We start from the raw sequence: 27,101 nt of genomic DNA, 5'->3' as shown, positions 1-27,101 counted from the left end.
TTGTAGTAAATTCTAACAATATAAAACATTAGAAAACTACTTGATAAAACTGTTTTCTATAAGATCTATAAGATATAAGACGTCTTTTACCAATTTTTGAACAAAAAGTTAACATGAAGGTTTTAAACAAAGGTTTAAAATAGTTTCAAATGAGAAAATGAGCATTTTCTAAATTTTTGCCTTTGAAACTCAAAAAGACTGATACCAAATTTTATTTTAAAATTGGTGTGATGAGAGGCTTTTGAAAGAAACTAAATCTAACATTATGTAGTTGAAAATAAGTTTACTCCAAAAGTTTATCATAGGTATAAGGTGTTTTTTTTGTTTGTTTTTTTGTTTTTCTCCCTGAGGCTGGAATTAAGTGACTTGCCCAGGGTCACACGGCTAGGAAGTGTTAATGTCTGAGACCATATTTGAACTCCGGTCCTCCTGAATTCAAGGCTGGTGCTCTATCCACTGCGCAACCTAGCTTCCCCCATAGGTATAACATTTAAGGGGAAATGGTTTTGGATTAGAATGAGACAGACAAAATATTAAATAAAACCTTAAAGGGGAAAAAAAAATTCTCTGGCCCCATGAAAGAAGCTTCAGACATCAATAACACAGAATAGAAGTATAAGAATTTTGATGTAATGGAGAAATTGGCTAGGGATGATGATTCATTACTAAGACAATACCAAAATGTATACTTTCTGGTAATTATACAGAACATTCTCACATAGTCCCTACCTGATTCCAATCTTACATGAAGTTTTGGAGACCTGTATTCTAATTCATATATGATTAAAGGACTAGTACTATGTGATGATAAAATCTTCTGACAGAATACAAAGCTAAAAGAAATGATTCAGAAGATCCTGAGATAGAATGGATACAAAAGAGAATAACCCTTTTTTTCTCAACCCACACCATTCTTCAATGTCTTTTCCTTGGGGACTATAACAACTGTTTAGTTAACTCAAATTTTTCTCTTTCTTCTCCCTCCTGACCTATCCCTGAGACAGCAAGCAATCCAATATAGGTTAAACAGGTGCAACTCTCCCAAACATATTTCCATATTTATCATGCTGTGCAAGAAAAATCAGATCAAAAGGGAAAAAAAAGCAAACTATGTTGTGACCCACATATAATCTCCATGGTAATCTCTCTGGAATCGAATGGCACTTTCTATACCAAGTCTACCAGAACTGCCTTGAATCACCATACTGTTGAAAAGAGCCAAGTCCATTATATAATCTTCTTGCTGTGTACAATGTTATATTGGTTCTATACACTTCAGTTAGCATCAATTCAAGTAAGTCTTTCTAAGTCTTACTAAAATTATCATGCCAATCAATTTTTTTCTTGTTTCTTGAAACCCTTCCCTCCCCCACCCCAGGCAATTGGGTCACACAGACAGGAAGTGATAAGTGTCTGAGGCTATTTGAACTTCAGGTCTGGTGCTCTATCCACCGGGCCATTTAGCTGCTCCTGTCCTGATCATTTCTTATAGAATAATAATATTCCATTACATTCATAATTTATTCAGCAATTCCCCAACTGATGGGCATCCATTCTATTTCTTTGCCAATACAAAAAGGATTGCTATAAACATTTTTACACGTATGTGTTCTTTTCCCTCTTTTATGAGTTCTTTGAGGTTTCAGATCCAATAATGGTACTGCTGGCTCAAAGGGTATACACATTTGGTTGTCCTTTGGGCACAGTTCCAAGTTGCTCTCCAAAATGACTGGATCAATTCACAACTCCACTAAAAATACATTAGTATCCCAGTTTTCCCACATGCCCTCCAACATAATTTTTTCTTGTCATCTTGGCCAATTTGAAAAATGTGAAGTGGTAACTTAGCATTATCTTAATTTGCATTTCTCTAATCAATAAGGATTTGGAGCATTTTTATATGACTGCAAATAGTTTTAATTTCATTATCTGAATATTGTCTGTTCATATCCATTGATCATTTTTTAATTGAGGAATGGTTTGTAGTCTTATAAATTTAAGGGAAATCTCTCTATTTTAGAAGTGAAGCCTTTATCAGAAACACTGGCTATAAAATTTTTCCACTAGCTTTCTGTTAATCTTTTAATCTTCGTGGCTTGGTTTTGTTTGTATAAAACCTTTTTAAATTTAATGTGATCAACGTCATCCATTTTGCATTTCATAATGATCTCCAGTTCTTTTTTGGTCATAAATTCCTTCAGAATCTTACTTTAACAAAGAATTAAAGCCAAGTAACAGGCTAGGAAAATGAACAGACAACAGAAAAGTATTCTGATCACAGTAGGTTACTATAGTGACAAGGAAGCTCAAAACACACATGCAGAAGAAGATAACAAAGTCAATGTTGCTACAACCAAAGACTACAAGAAAAGTAAAGAGTGATCTCAGCCATGAAACAGCCATGAAATCAAATAAGAGATAGAAGAAAAATTAGGAAGAGAGTTCACAGTAGTGCAAAAAGAAATACAAAAAGTTAACGAGGAGAAGAATGTCTTCAAAAGCACAAGTGGCCAAATGGGAAAGGAAGCACAAAAGTTCAATGAGGAAAATAATTCCTTAAAAATTAGAACTGAGCAAATGCTAGTTTATGAGAACTCAATAAAGCAAGACAAAAAAATTTTAATAGAAAAATGTGAAATATCTCATTGGAAAAACAACTGACCTAGAAGATAGATCCAAGAGAAATAATTTTAAAATTATTGATCTACCTAAAAGTCATGATTTAAAAAAAAAAAAAAGCCTACATATTATCTTTCAAGAAATTAACAAGGAAAACTGTCCTGATATTACAGAACTAGAGGGTTAAAATAAAATTGAAAGAATCCACCAATCACCTCCTGAAAGAGATCCCAAAATGAAAATTCCCTGGAATATTATAGTCAAATTTCAGAATTCCCAGGTCAAGAAGAAAATATCGCAAGCATCCAGAAAGAAACAATTCAAATATAGTAGAACCACAGTCAGGATAACATAATATATATATAGCAGCTTCTATATCATGAATATGCCATTCTGGAAAGCAACAGAGTTAGGATTACAATCAAAAATCATCACCCAGCAAAACACAGTATACTCCTTCAGGGGAAAAGGTAGACATTCAACAAAATGGTGAATTTTTAAGCATTCATGATGGAAAGACCAGAGCTGAATAAAAAATCTAATTTTCAAATACAGAACTCAGGAGAAGCATAAGGATATAATCAGAAAAGTGATATCATAAAAGATTTAATAAGGTTTATCTGTTTACATTCCTACATAGGAGGATGATACTTGTATTTCATTAAAACTTTCTCATTATTATGGCAGTTGAAGGAGTATACATAGAGGGCACAAGAGGGGATAATATCTTAAGAAAATAAAATTGGGGGTGACAGAGGAATACACTGAGAGAAAGGGAAAAGGAGAAATGGAATGGTGTGAATTATGTCATAAAAAGAGACAAGAAAAAAGCTTTTTACAGTAGAGAAGAGAGAGTGAATGAATGAACCTTACTCTCACCAGAATTGGTTCAAAGAGGAAATACCATATACACTTAACATAGGTATGGAAATCTCCTTACCCTTCAAGAAAAGTAGGAATGGGATACAGGAAGGGGGGAGGATAATAGAAGAAAGGGAATATAGGAAACAGAGTAATCAGTAGCAAAACACTTTTGAGGAGGAAAAAGGGTAAAAAGAGAAGAAGAATAGAACGAAAGAAAATACAGTTAAATACAGTTGGCAATAGCAATTATAAAAAGAATTTTGAAGCAAGTTCCTCTGATAAGATCTCATTTCTCAAACATAAAGGGAACTGAGTCAAATATATTTTTTTAAAAATAAGAATTATTCCCCATTGATAAATGAGCAAAAGATATGAACTATCCCCGAAGGGCTATAAAATCAGACATATCCTTTGATATAACAATAACACTACTAGGCATGAATCCCAAAAGAGATTAAAAAAAAAAAAAAAAAAAAAGGAAAAGGACCTATATGTACAAAAATATTGAGAGCAGCTTTCTTTTCAGGGCAAAAAATGGAAACTGAAGAGATGCTTGTCAAATGGGGAATGGCTGAATAAACTGTGATTTGTGATTATGATGGAATATTATTGTTCTATGAGAAATGATGAGTAGGATGCTCTCAGAAAAGCCTGAAAAGTCTTCCATAAACTCAAGCAAAGTGAAATGAAAAAAGCAAAGTAAAAAAAGCAATATAATAGTAATGTTCTGAGATGATCAGCATGAATGGCTTTGTTATTCTCAAATATACAATGATCCATGACTCCTCTGAAGGACTTACAATGAAAAATTCTATATTTACTCAGAGATAGAATTGATTGTGCCTGAATACAGACTAAAGCATAATTAGTCTCTCTCTCTCCCTTTCTTTCCCTCCCTCTCTCTCTCAATTTTTACTTTTTATCCCATAGGGAGGCAGATCTATGTTTTCTTTCACAACATGATTTTTACGAAAATGATCTTCATAACTTCCCATGTGCTTTCTTAATTGGGGGGTGGAGGTGGGAACAGGGATAAGGGAGAGAATCTAGAATTCAAAGTTTTAAAAACTGCTTTAAAGTGGGAAAAAATAAAAATATTAAATAAAAAGACAAAAGAAAAACAATTCCTGATTTTAAAAAACTTGTCCTACAGTTATTTTAAAGAACAAATCAGATTATACTATGTAAAGTGCTTTGTAAATTTTAATGAGATACTTAATGTTAACTATTTTTAAATGCTAATCATGTCATGTTAAGGCAAAGCAATCTTTAAATGATAATGTGGAGCACAAATGCCTGTACAAGAAAATCTAACTCTTAAAGGTTACCTGATAGAAATTTAAGAGTAGTGGTAAAACTACCCTCTCAGTTTCTGGCCTGACAATGAAAGCTGAAGTACTCAGCTAGAAATGCAACTCTAGATGGAGTACTATATTGACATGAACTATATCTCCACTATGATAATCATTTTACCTCTATTTACCTTAATCCACTGAATAAGAAAATGGCAAACTACTCAAGTACCTAATCAAGAAAACTCCACTATGGTCCTTGGTGTGACATGGCTAAACAAATGAACAACAAATTTATAATTTAAGAAAACCCTATTTTATTGTTTAAATATCCTACAAATTTAAGTTCTACCATAATCGTGAATTTTTGATTCTTGTATCAGAAACTACCATATCGGAAAACAAAATATCTAATACAGTTTCTGAACTGATTATTAGGAGGCAACCTAAGCTAAAAAGAAAAACTACTCTATTTAAATTACCAGAAAATCTTAAGTTATACTAAATATCTGGAAATTATTATCAGAAGAGAAAGAGGATTTTTTAAAAAAGCATTTCTGAATGAAAAAGAAAAAGTACAAAGCTTCATGTTGCTGATGTAGAAATACTTCTAATATCTATAATTCCTTCCTTATGGTTAAAGAGTCATTATAGGAAGAAAAGGTTCTAAAGATGTTGGCTCTCTCTCACTAGTAATTCCTTCTCAGGTAGGAAGGAGGTGAGGAAATAATTAGGTGGGGAAGATAAAGTAGCAAAGATAATAAGAAAACAATAAAGACAGAAACTTAACTTTAAGTGAAGGCAAACAATGGGCAAAACCCATTCAGAATAATTCAAGGAATTCAAAAATAAATTCAAATTCGAAATATGAATTCAAAACAAATCAAGTTAGAAAAAAATTAAGAGATTTTCTCTTTGAAGTCTTTTATGAAAGGAGGAATAGACTGAGGAATAATTAAAAATTGGTGATAAAGGTCCAAATAATTTCAAATATTTCCTCCACCCCCTGAGTATAATTTATTTATTTAGAACTTGCTTTTCTTCATTTATCATTTTTAAAAACTATTATTAATGTTGTTATAGTCATCTGGGCTAAGCGCTTACTTTATATAAAAATGATACTTCTGAAATGAACCAGAGAATAATAGAAGTTCCAAGGCAATAAAGACAAGTAAGACTAATTTAGAACTAATGTGATTTAGTATATACTTTTTTAAAAAGCTACATGTAATGAGACTTTTAGTTTCATATGAAAATACTTTCACTATTCTTTAAAAATGAAAATTTAAGCTCTTTACAAAATCCTATGGCTTCAGACTACTTTTCCAAGCTGATTTTGCTCACTCCCCCCTTTGCACACAGCCAAAAAGGCTTACTTCCTACTCCTCAAACTTTATGCTCCATCTCCTACGTCTGTTTTTTAACAGGTTACTCTGCATGTGTGGAATGTAATTTTTCTTTACTATTTCTTCTTAGAATCTCTTAAGAGCTGTTGTGCTTTTCCTTTAGAAAACATTTTCTTATCCCTCAGTTTTTAATGTCCTTTTCCTCTTCAAATAATCATGTGCGTATAGTTCTCTATTTATATATGTATATATGTATATATATATATATATATATATATATATATTTTTTTTTTTTTTTTTTTTTGCACAGTAGGATAAATGTGGAAATATATTTAGGGGAGAAGTGAGGTAGAGAGGGAGGAAGAAAAATCTGGAATACAAGGTTTTCCAAGGGCAGATGTTGAAACTATCTTTTGCATGCATTTTGAAAAATAAAAAGCTATCATTATTTTTTTAAAGAAAAGAATAATACAAACAGCAGGATGGTACAATGGACAAAATGTTGAACTTCGAAGAAAAAGAATTAAAAATCTACCTTTGACATTAAATAAATATATGACCATGAGCAAGTCATTTGGCCTCTCTGAGATTACTTCTCCATTTGTAAAAATAAGATTATAATACTTCTAGTACTTAAACCATGGGGTTAATGAAGGGCTTAAATGAAATAAAGGTTTGTTAACTTTAAAATGCTATGTCAATTAATACTACAAGTATTAAACTACTTACATAAGTATTCATAAAGATAATGTTTTCCATTATAAGAAAAGAAATTTTGATACACATTGTTGATTCAAGTTAATTTCAAATCTAGATCATCATCCTTTGTCTTCAGGAAAAAAAAAAAAGGTTAGTGTCTGACTGAAATGATAGTTATTATATTCCCAAATATATTAGATACAAAAAGAATCATATGCTATCTCAGGCTCTTCAAATAATTATAATTATACATTTATTAAGGCTAATTTTAAGTCACCCATGTCAGGATTTAAGATACTAAATAGAAGGGTCAGCTAGATGGGCACAACTGATAGAGCACTGGCCCTGAAATCAAAAGGACCTGAGTTCAAATTTGACTTCAGACACTTAATACTTCCTAGTTGTGTGACCCTAGCCAAGTCACTTAACCCCAATTGCCTCAGCAAAAACAATAATAATAATAATAAATAAAAAATCATTTTGTCAAGAAATTTATTCTGTCTTCAAACTCCTTTTAAAATTGAAATGAGATGGAAGGTAACCCCAATTTTGTGAGATAAGTTCCCCATTCATCCTCTTTTTCTTCCAGTATTCTTATTCACTTTCCTTTCTTCTTTTATGAGCATTAAAATGTAGTAAAAACCCCTCCCAGGCTCTATTTTTTTTTTTTTCATTAAATTCCTCTAAGACCTTAAATGCTTACAATTAGTATCAATCGGAACAATGTCATTTACAAATAGAAAAACCTAAAAAATCTTGCTATATAATAACCTGTTCCTTTTTCGATTTGGACTTTGTATAAGACATTCTCCATGACACTAATACTATTAGTGAATATAAAATTTTCAAGTTTGTTTCATTTAATATTGATAATCAAGGATGATTTCAAAACAAATTAATTGCTATTTATTTAGAAGTCAGGAATTTTATATGATATATAAAACATCTTTATGGGAGAGGATTTTTAAAGATAAGTTTTCCTGTAAAAGACTTGGTATTTTTGGTAGCAAACAAAAAATAAACACAGTAAATTTGTACTTCTGTATGCCTCTCACTCAATCATGTGAGTAAAAAGATCCCACAGGATATCTTCAACATAAAGAAGATCCAACTCACTTCCAGTTGATCAATGATGGACAGAAATAACTACACCCAGAGAAGGAACACTGGGAAGTGAATGTAAATTGTTAGCACTACTGTCTATCTACCCAGGTTACTTATACCTTCGGAATCTAATACTTAATGTGCAACAAGAAAATGGTATTTACACACATATATTGTATCTAGGTTATATTGTAACACATGTAAAATGTATGGGATTGCCTGTCATCGGGGGGAGGGAGTGGAGGGAGGGGGGGATAATTTGGAAAAATGAATACAAGGGATAATATTATAAAAAAAATTACTCATGCATATATACGGTGGGAAAAAAAACTCTAAATAAAAAATAGGATTGTGCCTCTCATTAAAAAAAAAAAGACCCCACAGACTTCAAAATCATCTTTCTTTTTTAAACAACTTTTGAGATCTTTATATATTTTTTATTTTATAATTATAAATTTTTAGACAGCATATATATGCATGAGTAATTTTTTAAATAATATTATCCCTTGTATTCATTTTTCCAAATTATCCCCTCCTCCCTCTACTCCCTCCCCTAGATGACAGGCGATCCCATACATTTTATATGTATTACAGTATAACCTAGATACAATATATGTGTGTAAATCCAATTTTCTTGTTGCACGTTAATTATTAGATTCCGAAGGTATAAGTAACCTGGGTAGATAGTTTACATTCACTTCCCAGTGTTCCTTCTCTGGGTGTAGTTGTTTCTGTCCATCATTGATCAACTGGAAGTGAGTTGGATCTTCTTTATGTTGAAGATAAGATCTTTATATTTTTAATGAGAAAAAAAGTCTTCTTAATTTCCTTTCTACCCTCCATCTCTGAGAACTACAGAAAAACACATTGCTGATATAAATATGTATTGTCAAGCAAAAAAATTTTCACACTGGCCATTCAAGAAAAAAAAAATGCTCATTTCATACTCTGTGTCCTCTAAGTGGGATACCATATTTCATCCTTAATTCTCTAGAATTATTGCTGATCATTACACTGAGCAGAGTTCCTAATTATTTCAAAGTTGTTGTTTAGTTTTTATTATCATCACATAAATTGTTGTCTTAGTTCTGTTCATTTAACTTTTTGGTTTTGTTTTATTGCTGATTATTGCAATTGGAGTTAAGTGACTTGCCCAGGGTCACACATCTAGGAAGTGTTAAGTGTCTCAGGCCAGATTTGAACTCAGGAATTCTTGACTTCAGGGCTGGTGCTTTATCCACTGTTCCACCTAGCTACCCCTTCATTTTGCTTTTTAATCAGCTTACACAAGTCTTGGGAAGACTTATCTGAAACCATCTCATTCATCATACATTAATGTACCATAGCTTGTTCAAACATTCTCTAATTTATGGGCATTCTTTCAGATATCATTTCTTTTATATCCCTGAAAAGACTATAAACAATTTTGTGCATCCTTAAGAGTTTGTCCTATTTTGGATTAATCTCTCTAAATTTGTACTCCTAATTTCCCTGTTCTTTCTTTCTTCTCTGTTGAGTGAACTCACCATCTTTGTACATATGTGTATGTATTTGTTTGTGTGTGTGTGTTCTTCCTCTGATCAACTCAGATGATACTCACAAGTATCAAATGCTCCCTCAGCCTCTTTCTCTACATTTGCATAGATGTCTACTTGCACACACTGTGATAATTTTCCCTATTCTTTATCTTCTTCCCTCTTCCACTCTTGACCACTCCTAGATATTTTCTATTTTAAAATCTCCCATGATCCCCACTGAATTCAGAGGTAGCATTTATATTACCTTCTAATATTTTGAATGTAGCTTTTTGTGATTATTCATTTGTGTTTGCCTTTTTAATGTTTTCCTTAGAGCCTGTGGTTGAACTTAATAGTTGGTTAGACAGCTCAGGTCTTTTCATCTGGAATGCTTAAAAGTCCTCTATTTTATTAAAGATCTATATTTTTCTTTGTAGGATATTATGCTGTTTTGCTGAGTTAATTTATCGCTCTAAACCTATATATCTTTTGCCTTCTGGAATATCATATTCCAAGTTCTACATTCCTTAAAGTATTGGTTGCTAAATCATGTGTGATTCTTACTGATTCCTCATATATGAATTATTCCTTTCTGGTTGTTAGCTGTTTTTTCTTTAACCTTGAAGATCTGGGTTTGGACTGTGTTTTCTAGTAGTTTTCATTTAGGAGTTTCTTTTAGGAAGAAACTGAGATACCTCTACTTTGCACTCTAGTTTTAAGAAATCTGGACTGCTTTCTTTTATGATGTCAAAGCGAAAGCAAATTTTTGATAGTTCAAATAGTCTAAGGATTTTTAATTTTTTTTTTCTCAATCTGTTTTCCATTGAGTTGTTTCTGGTATAAGACATTTAACATACTTCACTCTTTTGACTTTTTCTTAGTAGTTCTCTTTTTTCCCGTGGAGTGACTAAATACTTATTTTCAGGAAATTTGTTGCTTGTGCAAAATTGTGTACATCTTGAGGTACCAAGCTATTACTTCCTTTTCTATTCTTTCTTCCACAGCTATTCTTCCATTTTTTACATTTTCCCGAGTTGTGAGCCACTCTACTGATGGTGGTTGCTTGTGAACTTGCTCCTCTCTTGGCCCACTGTTGGGGCCTAGAACTATTATGGAAGCAACCTGCTGGTAGCTGCTGGGTGTTACAGGAGCCACCTGCCAGTGGCTGCTGGGGATCTAACTGACCAACAGAATAGATCCCTCCATGTAAGAGGATGATAACAATACAAGGAGGAGACTGAGAGGCAGTTCTCTGACCTCTCCACTATGAAGCAGTTGTATTCTCTGACCTCTCTCCTCTTCCCTCCAATTTATTTTATTCCAATCCACAAGCAACATCTGCTTCAGTAAAGACTGAGTTACATTTCCTTCAAGTGGGGGCTTTTGGAAAATTGACCTGCCCCTTCACACTTAGGCATGGCACTTAACATAGAACTATTCCTTTCCCCAGAAAGGAACATCTTTCCTAAGCACAGGTTTCCTGCTTAGTCCCAACCTGGCTCTGTGACTTAAAACTGGGCAGTGAGCAACAAAGCTGTTAGTTGGTACTTATATTGACTTGGGATCTTTTCTTACCCTAGCACATTTCCCTTTTATGTTTCAAGTGGCAAGAAGTGAAATGAAGTTGAGGTTACTATAGAAGCAACTTTTCAACATCTTGATGAGTCTCACTTTCACTAATAGAACACACAGGTTTCTTCCAATTTTTTGTTACTATTGGGTATGGACTTAGAAAGAAAACTTTTCTTCCTTCCAGTAAGTTTCCTTTTAGTGGAAGGCAAAGTGCAGGTTTTTCATTTCACTTTGGGGCCATGTGCAGTATCTTCTTTCCAAGAGGGTGGTGTTACACAGGAAATCTATGTTCTCCCATCGGAAGGCTAGATCATCAGGTTCTCTTCTCTCCATGAGGTTGGCTCGGCCCTGGAATTCCCCCTCCTCGCTTTAGAAGGCTGAGTCCTAGCACTCTTTAAGACTGGCATTGCTTAGGAACGCCCTTTTTGTTTCTAGAAGTCTGTGACTCAGAAAGTCTGGCTACGTAGACAGGCTTTCCTGTAGTCCTTTGACACATAACTGTAATGTCTGCCACTGCCTCTTCAGAGGTGGGTCCACACATTCACATTTTAAGAACCTGGCATCCAAAAATGCACCCAGCATGTACCATCTCCTAAACAAAAGGTTTGCATCTCTGAGAAGGATGGTCAGCCAATCACTGTGGGATTATTACAATACATAAGAATTCCCAACAGGCCAAATTCCTGCCCTCAAATCTCTGGCCTCTGACCTCTCCTGAGTTTTCTTTGGATCTCACCAAAAAAGGGAAATGGGAAAAGAACTACACTGCAAAGCTTTTTATAAGCTTAGCACAAAGGGGTAGCCCCAACCCACAATAGTCTAAGTCAATCAACTAATAATCAATAAATTCACATGACCAAAAAAAAAAAGCAATTTATCCTGGAGAGATTAGACCAAGGATAGCCTCAGTGAAGTATTGTTGAATACAGTAAATATCAAAAGGCCAGTATAAACAATCCCAAACAAAAGCTCACTACTTTGTAATTTCATTAAGTTGATCAGGAAACTGATCAACTGAACAACCCCCTATACCTATCTATATGCATCACTTTATACATGTCACCATCCATTCAACACTCTACTTATTTTTCCCCTGAGGCTGGGGTTAAGTGACTTGCCCAGGGTCACACAGCTAGGAAGTGGTAAGTGTTTGAGACCACATTTGAACTCGGGTCCTCCTGAATTCAAGGCTGGTGCTCTATCCACTGCACCACCTAGCTGCCCCAACACTCTACTTATTAATGCCATAAACTCTTCTTTGTTACAAGTCAGCTTTAGATCGCACACACAGTAGTTAGGAGTGCTAGAGCTGCAATTAGGAATATTCATCTTACTGATTTCAAACCTGGCCTCAGAAATTTACTAGCTATGAGACCTTGGGCAAGTCACTTAATCCTGCTTCCTTCAGTTTCCCCATTTATAAAATGAGCTGGAGAAGAAAATAACAAAGTGATCTAGTATCTTTGCCAAGAAACCCCAAATGGGGTCAGGAAGAACTAGACAGGACTGAAAATCTTTTATTAACATCTGATTTGGGTTTTATAAAAGAAGTTAATTATCTACTTTCTTAAACCATTTAAGTGCTCCAAACAACTGTCCTTGTTATCTTATGTTCCCTCGGGGTGATTTTTACATATATTGTAGAACTGTTATTTCTTTTTCCCCCCATGGGAAAATAAAATGGTAATATAATGCAGAAAGAAACCAATTTGGATTTTGTAGAAAGGGAAAATGCTTGTTCAAAATATTATGGTTTATTGATTTGGGTAAAATCTGGAAAGAATAATTAGAAGGGGATTAGATAAAGTGAAATTAGACTGATCGCTTATTTCCCGTATATTTTTACTAGAATGGAAAAAGCAGAATTTTAATAAACAATCATATGATGAATGATGGGTGGCACAAAAGTTTATACCTGAAGAAAGAGTGATAATGATATGCAAAGAAAATCAGTTACATTCTTTAAGGGAAGTATAAACTGTAATAAGTTAATATTTCTTCAATCAAGAATTTTTTTTAAAAAATCTGGGATCTTTAGTCATATTAGAAGTCTGAATAAACACTAGTAAGAAAATAACTGATGAAATCTTTTTTTCCTTTAACAGAAAATTGACAATTTGGTGGGAAGTGTATTAGATCTAGAATCAGGAAATTGGGATCCACATCTCAGTTTTATCACTTCTTCACTGTATGTACTTGGGGGAACTACCATTATTTGAGGACCTTTATTCGTCATCTGTAACAGAGAATTAAATTAGATGTCCTCTAAAATTGCTCTGAACTTGCTGATATTCTGATTCTGCATGTAAAATAAGTAATATTAGAAAGGAAAGTAGGGTAACTTCAGCAGTGCTGTAATTTGGCTTTGTTTATCTAATTTAAAAATCGGATTTCTTATTTCTAAATCAATACATAATAATGATAAATGTGTAAATATATTTAGAATTGCACATGTTTAACCTATATTGGATTACTTGCTGTCTAGGGAAGAAAGATAGAAGAAAGATAGAAGAAAGGGAGAGAGAGAAATTTGGAACACAGGATTTTCCAAGGACAAATGTTAAAAACTATTTTTATATGTATTTTGAAAATAAAAAGCTATTACTAAAAATAATAAATAAATAAATTTATATTGCATTATTTATACAATACTGTAATCACACTGCATTTTAGATAAAGTATCACTTTTCATCCCTTATTTTGCTATAATTGCTTTTTGTATCCTGCTGAAGTAATTGAACAATGTAATATTTTTAAAAATACTATATACTTTACCAGTATAAATATCTTTAACCTGAATAGTCTTATTGAATTACCATTGCCAGACATACCACTAATTACTACAAAGTTTGTATCCTGGCAAGTTTTCTATTGGCAGAGAAAAAGAACAGCATTCCAACATTTTTGAATATTAATGCTGGCACAAAAAGCCATAACAATAAGATCTTTCAGTTAGATATTTCAACCATAAAAATTCTGTTTTGAGCTTTGATACAGGATTGTCCCATTAATCATTCCTTTTTTTTTTTTTAAAGGAAAATAGAAGTTGATTTTTTTTTTTTAAGAAAGGGAAGGAAAAACAGAAGTTGATCCTTCACACTAGATTATAAATAAATGACAATCTTTTTCAGAAATTTAATTTTCTTAAATATAAAATGGGCATAAAATATTTGTTTTCACACAAATTTTTTTTTTTTAATGCTATAAATTTTAAAGTTGTAATTCATTGTTGTTTTATGTACAACTATTAGGGGAAAGGGGATAGGAAGTAGGAACAGCAGCAGTGATTTTCCTGATGTTGAAAACAGATGAGAAAATTCTTTCTACCAATGAAATGTATCCTATAGTCTTAGAGAGATTCAAAAGTATTTGGAAGAATTTGAACATGGATCTTTCTGTTCTGTCTTTGGCCTATTCTCTATGTTATATTGCCTCTCATACAAATATTAATTTTGTACAGGTCAATGTTATAAATATACTGATACTGCATTATGTTTAATAATGCAGATCACTATTCTATAAAGTCACATTTAACAAAAACAATGAGGTCAATTTTAAGTAAAATCTAAGTATAAATTTGGTTTTAATGTTAGTCAAATTCATAAAACACAAGATCAAGGAGAAAATAATTATGAGCAATAACAACAACAAAAAACAATTCAAATACAGTGGAGCTACAATTATAATCACACAAGATCAAGCATCAACTACATTAAAAAAAACAACCAAAAAAACCCGGGTCTTGGAACATTATATATTGAACAGCAAAGTTAAGCATAATCCTGAACAGGAGTGGGGAATGGGGGAAGACATTCAATGACTTGTCAGACTTTCAGGATTTTCTTGTAAAAAGACTTGAACTTAATAGAAAATCTGATAAATAAGATTCAAGAAAAATATATGGTAAACATCAAAGACTAATTTCAAGGGACTCCAAGACAAACTGTTCAATTTTTTATGTATAAAAATATAAATCATTAGTACTAATTGTCATTAATAATTAGGTAGTTCAAAAAAAAGATATGAGTAGAGCTGAGTATGATGTAATTCTAAAAAACAAAACTGTAGGAAATGGTAAAAAAAATAATAATAATAATAATTATGTTATACAAATGAAGTGTGAGAGTAAGAACTGACACAGGAATTGGCAGAGAGAGGAGGGCTGGTAGTTCTGGAATCCTACTCAGATCAGAAATAGGCTAAAGAGGGAGCAATACACACACATATGTATAAAAAGTCTAAATTTATAAGAAAATAAGAAGGGGAAGAAATAGAGTTAGGTGAAGAGATACAGAAGGGTGTGTAGATTAAAAGAAATGGGACAAAAAGGAAGGGAAGAAGTAGAGGGAGAGGATAAATAATCCCTACCTTTGGGGTGGGGGAGCTTAAGTAATAGAAAGGCAAGATAAGGCAAAGAAGTCTGCAGAGATAGGAAGTAAGAGACACAAACATAATAACAATGATGATCAGGAACAAAATTTATTAAGGAAAAAAGCCAGGGTAGTAATCATTGATCTCAAAGTTAAAAGCTAAAACATTTTAAATCAAAAAAGAAAATAGGTTAATTCAACTATGTGTCAGTTATATTAATCAATATTGTATTAGAATATTTAAATAACCAGATAGTATAAAGTTGGGATATTGCTGTAGTATAGAAAATAAGGAGTTGGTTGATTTAGAAAAATATGTAAAGATTCAGACTTATGGAGGATGATGTTATCCACCTTCAGAGAAACTAAAGACAAAAAAAAAAAAAGACAAACTATGGTTATGTAGATGTATATATGTAAACATGTATATGATTATAGATATCTATATATATAATATGACTGTATATATATGTATATGTGTAAAGGGCTAGAACTGAGCAATGCACTTAGATAATGAAGCACGTGAGACTAATTGCCAATTGGACGGTTCCCTATTAACTTGTTTAAGGTTGACCCTCCCCAGCTGTTCTGTGCTGACTTGCTTGGTGGGACAAAGAGAGGGAAGTGACTTGTGTGGGAGGAGTAAGAGAAACTTGGGTGGTGGAACTCAGGCTCACTTGCACTCGTGACCTGGCGTTGGAGGTGACGGTAAAGATCTAGAATAAAGACATTTAGTGGTCCTGACTCCTGCTGATTTCTGGAAAGATAGAGTTCCAGCATATATGTATCTATCTGTACATAATTATAGTTTTCTTGAGGGACATGGGAGGGAGGAAGAAATAGGGTAAAAAGAATAAAGTAAAAAATACATAGCAGAGAACAAAAGAAAACAGAAAAGATGAACATCTCTGAACATATATAATATTTATTATATAGACTTCTTTGAAATAGATATTTATCATTTCATATTTTGAATTCTCTCATGTTTCATACACATGACAATTTTCTCTTTTCTGTATTTATTTTAAATAAATATGCTTAAAAATTTTTGTATGCAAATAAATATACTGATATGTCATATATATATTATAATATATATTTGATATTATATATCTATATAATAATGCAGGCCACTACTCTATGTCATATAAATGAAGTAAATTTTAAATAAAATATAATTATAAAATTAGTTTAGTGTTTCATAATTTGACATTTCAATTACAAACCAAATATTTTCCAATTTTGAAGAGTTATAGAACAAAATTTTACCTGCCTATCACCATTTTTTAACAGTCTGTCATGTAAAGCAAATATAAGAACCCCAGATCTTCATAATGCCTGAAATTTAAGATTTGAAGTATACATAAATGTGGTAATATTAAGGTTGAATAAAATACTGGAACTTTGTGACACCAATTATAAGATTTAAGTAATAAAACATTTTTTTTCTCCTATCATGAAATGCCAACTTCGGAATATAAAATGTTGATGTAAAAATGCTTAAACATCTAACAGGAAAAAAAGTAACAAATTCATTACTATATTTATATTTGCTGTCTGAACTAAATTCTTCTCCATAGATTACTGTTATTATCATAACCGATAATCATAAAGGGAAAATGTTTTGTTTTCCATAAATGTTTAAATTTCATATAACTTGTATTTTATTTTGATTCATTCTGTCATTTTAAAATTCTGACCTATGCAAATAAGGCCTTAAGCCACAAGTACTTATCCTTCACTACTATATTATAGCAAACCCTTGATTTTTAGTTTTTCCTGATGCAGAAAATAGCCTCTAACCTTCAGCTATAACTTAAATGCCATACCAACACATAGTTATACATGTTGGAGGGAAATATGGAATATCATAAATAAAGTATATCAATACATCTGGGTAGTGCACTTATCAGCCAACTTGACAATCTTGGTAAATGCTGCTTTCCATGACAATAATTTCTAAAACACTTTGCATTTTTTGGTACAATACATTTTGGCTTAATAGATTTTTTAAATGAAGGATATGTACAAAAGAAAAGAAAATTCTTAGAGTAAAGCAGTCTAATAAATCAGCAATTAGAGAAGAAAAGGATGAAATTAAAATTAAGGAAATAATAAGGAAAAGAAATTAAGAAAGTAGGAAAGCCATTCTCTTTCCTTTTCCTAGAAAGCAACATAGAAGTTAAAAGAGGGGTTTAACCTTACAACAGCATCTAGTCCATTTCCCTGACTCTAAAAAGAAAATAATGAAGCCCAGACAGTTAGGTAACTTGTATAAGATAAAACAGGTAATCAAGAATACAATTCAGGATTTGAGTTCAACTTCTTTCAATCTAAATCCCCTGCCTTTTATCACAATATCAATAGGCATAAGAAATATATTTGTAAGGATATATCTAGTAATGACATGTAAATCTACAAATAAGAAATATTTATCATGTAAGAAATATCAAATAAAAACCATCTTCTTTATTAAGAAATTTGTTTTTGAAGGAAATTTAATAATCATTTCTGACATGAGATGATGCACAGTATGTGCTTTTTTTCAAGAAAAATGACTTTTCTGAAAGCAGATAACACCATGTTGTTCAGACCCTCAACATCAGTTTTTTTAATTTTTAAAAATTTAATTGATTTATTTAATTAATTACTTTTTACAAAAAGTTTTATGCATAGGTAATTTTCCAGCATTGACAACTGTAAAACCTTTGTTTTAACTTTTCCCCTCCTTTCCCCCCACCCCTTCCCCCAGATGGCAGGTTGACCAATATATCCTCAACATCAGTTTTAACAAAGATTAATTATTTTGTAAAATAAGCCAGCTTGTTTTAGCGAGATAACAAAATTTATCCATGTTTCTATATTTCTAAAATGTCAAATAAACCACAATTTATTGCTCCTCAGAATGTAGTTTCAATTATTCTAATTATTACAATCTTGGATGTTAGTCAATTTCTTTTTTCTTTTTAAAGCCTTCCAAAGGGGGTGGAGGGGGGGGGGAGAAGAAAGTTCAATGATTTGATTTAAGTATAAATTACATACCTTGGCCTCCGAAATGCTAGGCCATACTGCTGGCAAGCTAATCCCACTGTGGGAGTATAAACAATAGGCATGAATTTCTCAATGTCAGAAGTCAGCACTCTGTAGAAAAGCTTTTCATTTTCATCTTGAAGATCCATTAAAAGAAGATATCTGTGGGGAATGAAACATAATTAGATCCAGATCCTAATACACCTACATGTTAATCATAAAGCAGTTGTCCAGAAATCTAATTAAACTTTTTCTAAAAGCAAATACATATGCTTTCTTAAAATTAGAGTGCTATTATGTCCAAATACTCATTAACAACCTATCATCTAACAAAATATGGGCTGAGTAAAGGATTATAAAACTGAGCTAGGTATCAGACAAGCTAAAACTATTGCCAAAGTGACACATAGCTTAAATGTTAAAGGCACTTTAGCAGTATTATTTCTGCCTTCGGATCAGCCTGTCTTAATTCTCTGTGCTTCAGAAACGGGAGGATTATGTGTCCAGATTCTTTGCCTCAATTGCTCTCTAGCCTTAATCATTGAATGGGCAGCCTCAGTCAAACTGAGATCTGTTACAGATCTTAGCTTAAAAAGGCCCAGGTCTCCCTGGCATCCTGGGCCATCTCCAATCCTGCAGATCTATATCTGGCCTCTGGACCCAGGTGGCTCTGGAGGGAAAATGAGGGAGAAGACCTTGCACAGCCCCCCCTCACTTAAATCTCCTCCCTGATATTATGGTCGTCTTTTAGAACAAAGGACAAACAACAACCTCTGATTATGTATTAAGAATTGTATTAGGTATAGTAGATATAAAGAAATAATTTTCCAGTAATTCCCACATGGAAAAAGTAACATAAAAAAACTAATATATGGAAGACTTCCTGCGGGCAGAACCAGTCCTCACTGAATGCACAGTCCCCTGGAAAGTGTAGTTTTAGGCCTCCACAGACAAAGAATGACTGGAGAGAAAGGGCAGAGACAAGTCAACCACTGGGAATGTGAAACTGACAGTGGGAGGAAGGGATCAGGCTAGTCAGTCCCCTGAGCTTGCAGCTAGATACTGACAGGGAGACCACTCTGAATAGCAGTAGGGCACAGGACAGGAACAGGGAGGTGGATTCTCTTCCCAGGTAACACCAAGTTAAAAAGAGAATAAGAATTAGCAGGGAGGTAGTAAGAATCACTGTTGCAATTCCAATCAAGGAAACACGTTACAGAGAATTTAAAGAAATTAAAATCTATCTGACTTCCCTTAGACCACCAGTAGAGGTAGCTCTTACCCTTTTGCCTTCTTCCCTAGTGTCTCACTGAGGCAACCCAGAAACCCCTGGGGCTGCCCGAGGGCTCCCACTGCCTGGATGGGATGGGACTCACTAACCCAATTCCTTTTATCTCCAAAGCTGATCATCCCTTCTTTCTACTGCTATCTAAGGTCCTACCTCTGAGTCTTGCCATGTATGCCTGAATCCTTAGGAAATGTAGGATTTTTGATGTGTTATGTAGTATACCTTCCTTTTATGTAACAATTAAAGGGTGAGATTGCCGAGAACAGACTCTACACACACACACACACACACACACACATCCTAATTTATTTGTTCCTAAATTTTAACAGTTTTTGACATATTGTAAATGTTTAATAAATGCTTTTTAAAAAATAGAATTTTATTATTATTTTCTGTTTTTACATACATCATCAAAATTCTCTTGATATCGCTTTTCTCTCTGAGAGCCATCCCATATAACAAGCAATATTTTTAAAGGAAAAGAAAAAAATTGGCAAAAAGTGATCAATATTGGAAATATTAGAAAACACTGAAATATTCCACATCTATTTGGGGACTTTGGTTTTTATAATTTTCAATATTAACTTTTAATTATTTTATGGTGGCTCTTCACATTTACACTGTTGTGGTCATTGTGTATACCCGTTTTCTTGGCTCTGACTACTGTATTAGTTCATGTAATAACTTTGAATCCATTATCTTCCACGCTTCTTGCAGCAAAGTAATATTCCATTTAGATTCATATATCACAATTTGTTTAGTCATTCTTTAGTCTGTAGACATCTACTTTGTGTTTCTAGGTTTTTGTTGTTGTTGTTGTATTTTGTTTTCTATTTTAAAAAAAAGCACTGCTATATAATATTATAATGTATATAGAGACTTTATTTTTATCAAAGACCTCCTTTGGGTATGTACCTAATAGTAGAATCTCTGAATCAAAAAGTATAGACATTTTCATCACTTTTCCTATAATAGATATATTGATTCACAGTACAATTCAGTATGTACTGAATTCACTAGTTAAAAAATGAATTAGGGTACCTTCAGTAATGATTATACTTATTTTTTGCTTTCTTTGTCAATTTGCAAAGTATAGGGTGAAATCTCAGAATTTTTTTGCTTGCATTTCTCTTATTGATCATGTGGGGCATTCCTTAACAGAACTGTTAATAGTTTGTCATTCTTCTTTGTTCCAAAGAACACATCATATATCTTTGGGCCACTTATCTACTGAACAGTGATATATTTTTTTGATTATTTATAGAGTAGTCACACACACACACACACACACACACACACACACACACACACACACACACACACACACACTTTTAAGACAGTAATCCCCATCTGAAAACTTGAATGTTAATATTTTTCCCCATTTAACTATTTTCTTCTTTAACCCAGATGCATTCCTTTTGTTTGCATTGAAACTTTAAAATTCCATATAATCAAAATTATCTATTTTATCTTTTTGCAACTGCTCTATTTCTTATTGAAAGTACATGATCTGATTTTCTTCTAGATTTTTATGGGATGATCTTTAATATTAAAATTACATTTGTCTTCTGATTTGTGGAATGTGGCATAAGATGATAATGTGTCTATGCCTAATTTTTATGGGATTACTTCTAGTTTTTCCAGCAGTTTTTATTAAATACAAAATTCTTTCTTAAGTAATTTGTGTTTTCTGGTTGTTGAATCCTGAATTAGTGTGTTCCAGGATTTTGTTACTTTCTTATTCCATCTGTTCCACTGATCGACTTCTCTATCTGTTAACCAATTATCAAATGATTTGGAAGTGTCTTTCTCCTTTCACTCATACCTCCCTTTTAACCAGGGGCATAATCCAGGAGCCAGTCATTCAATATTTCATCATACTGTAAAAAGATCCCAAAAACAGAACTTTTAAAAGAAAATTTTGGGACATTTTAAACCTCCCACTCTCATCAACCACTGCCAGAAAAAAGAACTTCCATTATTATTATAACTATGGAATAAAAGAACCATGTAGTATTGATCAAGATTTCCCTCCTTTTCCGTAAATTTTTATTGAGATTTTAATATTTAATATACAATATATCTTTTCCCCTCCCCCTTGTTGAGAGCGATTCCTTATGACAGATAATAGGAAAAAATAGAAGGGGGGGGTGTAACTAATTCAACAAAACCAACCAACACACCAAGCAAATCTGATTTTATAGGCAGTATTATACCCGTAGTCCTCCTTCCCCACTGCAAAGAAGGGAAATTATTTCTTCCATGGGACCAAACTAGGTCATTATAGTATCACAGCATTCAGTTTAGATTTGTTATTACTGTTTTGTTTTCTCCATTTATACCATTGCAGTCATTATTCATTTTATTTTTGTTTGCATTATTTTGCTCCAGTTCACATATCTTTTAATGTTTCTTTCAGTTCATTTCCAAGATTTCCTACATAACAATAATATTCCAATTCATTCACTTACCAAAACTTGTTTAATAATCAATGGAATTATCATGTTTCTAGCTATTTGCTACTAAGCAAAAGTATATAATATAATAAATAATTTAATATGTCATATTATATAAAATAGTATAATAAATATTTTATTGTATATAATGATATCCTTTTCTTCAATGACTTCATTGGGATATGCCCAGCAAGGAGAGCTGAATCAAAAGACATAAACATTGTTCTATTTTGCCTTCTAGAATAGCTGGTCCAAATCACAGTTCTACCAATTCTTCCTTTGAGAAATGTTTGTTTATAACCTTTAACCACTTATCCACTAGGAAAGGACACTATAAATCATGGATACAGAAGAACCTTTTGCAAACTTCACCAAAAAAAAAAATCCTTACATCCTTAAAACCAATATTCGTAAAGGAAAATACAGTTCCTCAACTAATACAACAGTAGAGCAAAGATTATTTGATCAGTTCCCTGAAATGTTAGCAAAACCACTAGGTGTCACTGTGATTCCCTTTAGTCCAGCTGACAACACATTCCCCACTCCTCCATATCCAGGGGAAGAAATTGAAGTAAAATTCCCCAAAACTTGAGCAAACTGAAGGTAGGGCTTCTGCCTCAAACCACTTCTCCCTTAGATTTCCCTACTCAGAGAATAGCAGAAGAAAAAGAATTAGCCCCAAGTTCCTATGGGCTGCACTCATTCTTCTAGGGAGCCATGACTATATTTTAAGAACTCTTTTTTGGAAGGCCAGGTCATTATGCAGCCTTTGGTTTTGAAAGATTTTGGATGGGTGTGTAGTGTAGCATGTGCTATTGGGCATGGTTAGTATATTGGTTAGTTTTAGTAAATTCTTTTTTAAATCTTCATTATAAGGGAAGGCTCAGTGAATGGGAAATGGAGAAGAGTAGACGGACATATTCAGAAATGAGTGTGATACAAAAATAAAAAATAACATTGAAAAATATTTTTAAGGATTTAAAACTATACTATGAAGACAAATTTAACATATCTCAACAGCAAAAAAAATAAAGGTTAAAAAAAGAAAAGGGAAGATATTTAAAATCCACAAGATTTTCAAGGATTATGCATAGGGTAAACACTAAGAATACATCTTTTTGCATTTTGCACTTAAAGTTGTTTTAAAATATGACTTCAAATTATCTTTCCAGATTGATTTCATATTATTCTCTACAGGCACAATCCATTCCAGTCAAATTTTTCCTTCTCCCTCTCCAGACAGATAGCTGTGCTCTTTACTATCCTCACTTCAGCCTCTTAGAATACCTACTCTCCTCTAAGAATTAACTAAGTAGCCACCTTCCACACTAAAGCTAATGATTCCTTAGTCTTCTCCTTTCCCACTTCAAATAACTTTTTATTTATTTTTGCATATTTTATATCTCCATGTCTATGTATGTGTTATTTCCACCTAGCAGGGGATAATTTTATTTCTATCTCCATATTCACAGTAAATAGCACATTTGCTTTTGCGTCATTCCACTCATGTCCACATTCGGGGTTTTCTTGGCAAAAATATTGGACTGGTTTAACATTTTCCTCTCCAACTCATTTTACAGATGAAGAAACCAAAAAGGTGCTTAATAAATGCTTATTGGATCAAAACTGAATGGGCAAAACACTAGAACTTCAGGGCAGCCTTTGAAGCTGGAAAAAGTTAAATTTTTGAATGAATATAAACAAATATTTCATTATATAATAATAAAACTATGGAATAAGTTTACTAAAGAGATATTTATTTAAGATATGTTTATTTAAGAGTTTAAGAGACAACCTGAAAAAATGTATGCATACATAAAATATATATCATAAAACTTATTAGCCATTAATCAATAGATGGAAAGGACTTTGAAAATGATCTATTTCAACACCCTCATTTCAGAGATGAGGAAACTGGTGCAAAGCTCATCTTGTCCAATGTCAGATTGACCTAAGTGGCAAGGGAAGAATTAGTTTAGTGTCTTCCCACTATACAATACTGCTAGCAGATAGCAGTGATGATTTGGGATTGGCTTTTTTCTGTAAAACGTCCAGTGATATCAGTCAGAGATAATATACTAACCAAAGATAATTCTTTTGCACTTATTGGATGATAATGACACTGGTATTATCATAGTCCAATGCTCCCTTCTATCTCCTCTATAATCAGCACAATTATTCCCTTCAACAATGCAGTTTATAATTCATTTCTACATATTCCATGCTATCCAACTCTCATAAATGTCTTCCCAAAACTTTGCCCCAGAGGATTAAGCTGATCACAAGCACCTAAATGTCTGCTATGTGCTGAGCATTCTGCTAAGATGTTGATACAAAGAAAAACAGAAAACAGTTCTTGATCTCAAGGGGTTCACAATTTAACGTAGGAGATGATGTGCCAAAAAAAAAAAATTATATACAATGAAAATATGTACAGGATAAACAAAAGATAACTGACAAAAATACTAGCACCAAAAGGCAGTAGGAAAGGCCTTTTGCAGAAGATGGAGCTAAAATTTGAAGGAAGCCAGAAGAGGAGAGAATTTCACTTATTGGGAAGTGCTAATAAAAATACTGAAGTCAAAAGAAGGGAAAGGGACCTGTATGTGCCAAAATGTTTGTGACAGCCCTTTTTGTAGTGGCTAGAAACTGGAAAATGAGTCAACTGGAGAATGGTTGGGTAAATTATGGTATATGAAGGTTATGGAATATTATTGCTCTGTAAGAAAGGACCAGCAGGATGAATACAGAGAGGCTTGGAGAGACTTACATCAACTGACGCTTAGTGAAATGAGCAGAACCAGGAGATCACTATACACTTCAACAATGATACCGTATGAGAATGTATTCTGATGGAAGTGGATATCTTAGACAAAGAGAAGATCTAATTCAGTTCCAATTGATTAATGATGGGCAGAATCAGCTACACCCACAAAAATGAGTGTAAACTGTTTGCATTTTTGTTTTTCTTCCCAGGTTATTTTTACCTTCCAAATCCAATTCTTCCTGTGCAACAAGAAATTTGGTTCTGCACACATATATTGTATCGAGCATATACTATAACATATCATGTTAACATATATAAGATTGCTTGCCATCTAGGGGAAGGGGTGGAGAGAGAGAAGGGAAAAGTCAGAACAGAAGTGAATGCAAGGGATAATGTTATAAAAAATTACCCATGCATATGTTCTGTCAAAAAAAAAAGTTATAAGTATAAAATTAATTTTTAAAATGCCAAAAAAAAATACTCAAGTCAGCAGATAGAGAACATCAAGGTAGCTTATGTCCCTTGATCTCAGATAATATGGAAGAAAATAAGGTGTAAGAAGACTCAGAAAGACTGGAAGGGACAAGTTTGTGAAGGACTTCAAAAGCCAAACAAATGATGTAATATTTGATCCTAGAGGTAAAGTTACTAAACAGGGAAGTGACATGGTCAGACTTGTACTTTTAGAAGATGAATCTGATAGTTGAGTGGAGGATAATATGGAGTAAGAAGAGATCTGAAGCATAGAAAAGATTCAGATTATTGCAATAGTCCAAGCATAAAATGATTAAGGCCTGCACCATAATGGTGGCTAACAGAGTAGAGGAGAGAGATTACAAAGGCAAAATCTACAGGACAAGCACATGGGGGATGAGGCCCAGAGGGTATTCTGACTCTAAAATGCCCCACTGAACATAGTTTTATAATTTATGACATTCTGACTGTTGCACCAGTCCAGCCCAAACCCATCCCCAGTTCCACAGAAATCATTAGCCATGGGTCTCATTACAACAATCAGCAGGCCAGAATATTCTGTAACCATATCACTGGAACACAGAAACAAGCCAATGAGAAAGTAGCACCAACAGGATGCAGAACAGGACGCTGTACCGCAAAGCTCAATAAATTTTCCCCCCACATGGAGCCTGCGCAGGTTCCCTTCTTTGCTGCTCTTGGTGAACCTAAGCTAATTACAACACTATTACCATTCATTAATACACCCCTACACATTGTATTCATACTGGATAACTGCATGCACAGTTCCATCAAGGTCTTAGGACCTCCCCATATAAGCTCAAAACTTCTATATCTTGTGATGTAATCAGCACCATCTACTATAAAAATCCTTGTCTTGCTTTACTGGACTGCTGATTCCTTCAGAGACCTTGGCCCATCTAGTGAGTGTATAAATTTCATTAAAAGGCCTTTCTTTGCTTGGGTTGGAGACTGCCTGAACCTGAATTCTTTCAGAGGCAATACATCATCACATGTCTGATACTTCCACACAATGACATAGGGACGATCTACAGCCATACATTCTACAGATTTCTACAGAATCATACAATCTACAGATTGTAGAAAAATATGTCTACAATCTTATTTTCCATGTGACTCCCCCAGAAGCCCCACACAACCTGGAGCCAACAGAGAAGGGATCATACAGCTTAGGTTTGAGACTTTCAGCACCCCAACCACGTATGTTGCTATCCAGACTCTGCTATCCCTGTATGCCTATAGTCGTAACAGATGTTGTGATTGTGCAACTCACACCGTGCCCATCCATGAAAGTTACACCTTTGCCCAGGACATCCTCCAGTTAGATCAGCTGGCCAGCAGACTACCTCACAGAGATCCTGACCAAGCACATTTGAGAGGGCAGCTATGAGTGACATCAAGAAGTTGCATTATGTAGCTCCAGTCTTGAAGCAGGAGTTGGCTGGTGCTATACCTGGTTCTTCTCTGGTTTACAGCTGGTTACACCAGCTCTGGGCACAGCTTACATCACCACTGGCAACGAAGGATTAACTGCTCAGAAGCTCTTTTCCGACTGTTTTTTAAAGGTGTGAAATCCTGTGACTCATGAAACCACCTCCAGGTAAGTCATAAAGTGTGATATTGACACCTATGAGCATTCATATCCCACATGTCTGGTGGTATCACCATGTATCCAGGCACTG

The 27,101-nt window shown here is 33.5% G+C and overlaps 1 protein-coding gene across 1 annotated transcript in view; it reads right to left on the bottom strand.

Annotated features, from left to right (window-relative positions):
• The window catches only part of ME1 (malic enzyme 1), a 237,775-nt gene that overhangs the window by 163,388 nt on the left and 47,286 nt on the right, over window positions 1-27,101 (bottom strand). The window contains exon 3 of the mRNA XM_074310410.1: window positions 18,426-18,575. Coding sequence (XP_074166511.1) covers window positions 18,426-18,575 — 150 coding nt within the window. The remainder of the gene's footprint in view (window positions 1-18,425; window positions 18,576-27,101) is intronic.

Source organism: Sminthopsis crassicaudata, chromosome 4, assembly GCF_048593235.1.
Source record: "Sminthopsis crassicaudata isolate SCR6 chromosome 4, ASM4859323v1, whole genome shotgun sequence".
NCBI lineage: Eukaryota > Metazoa > Chordata > Mammalia > Dasyuromorphia > Dasyuridae > Sminthopsis > Sminthopsis crassicaudata.
Note: the sequence above shows the minus strand (reverse complement) of the source record. Positions and strands in the feature narration are given on the sequence as shown.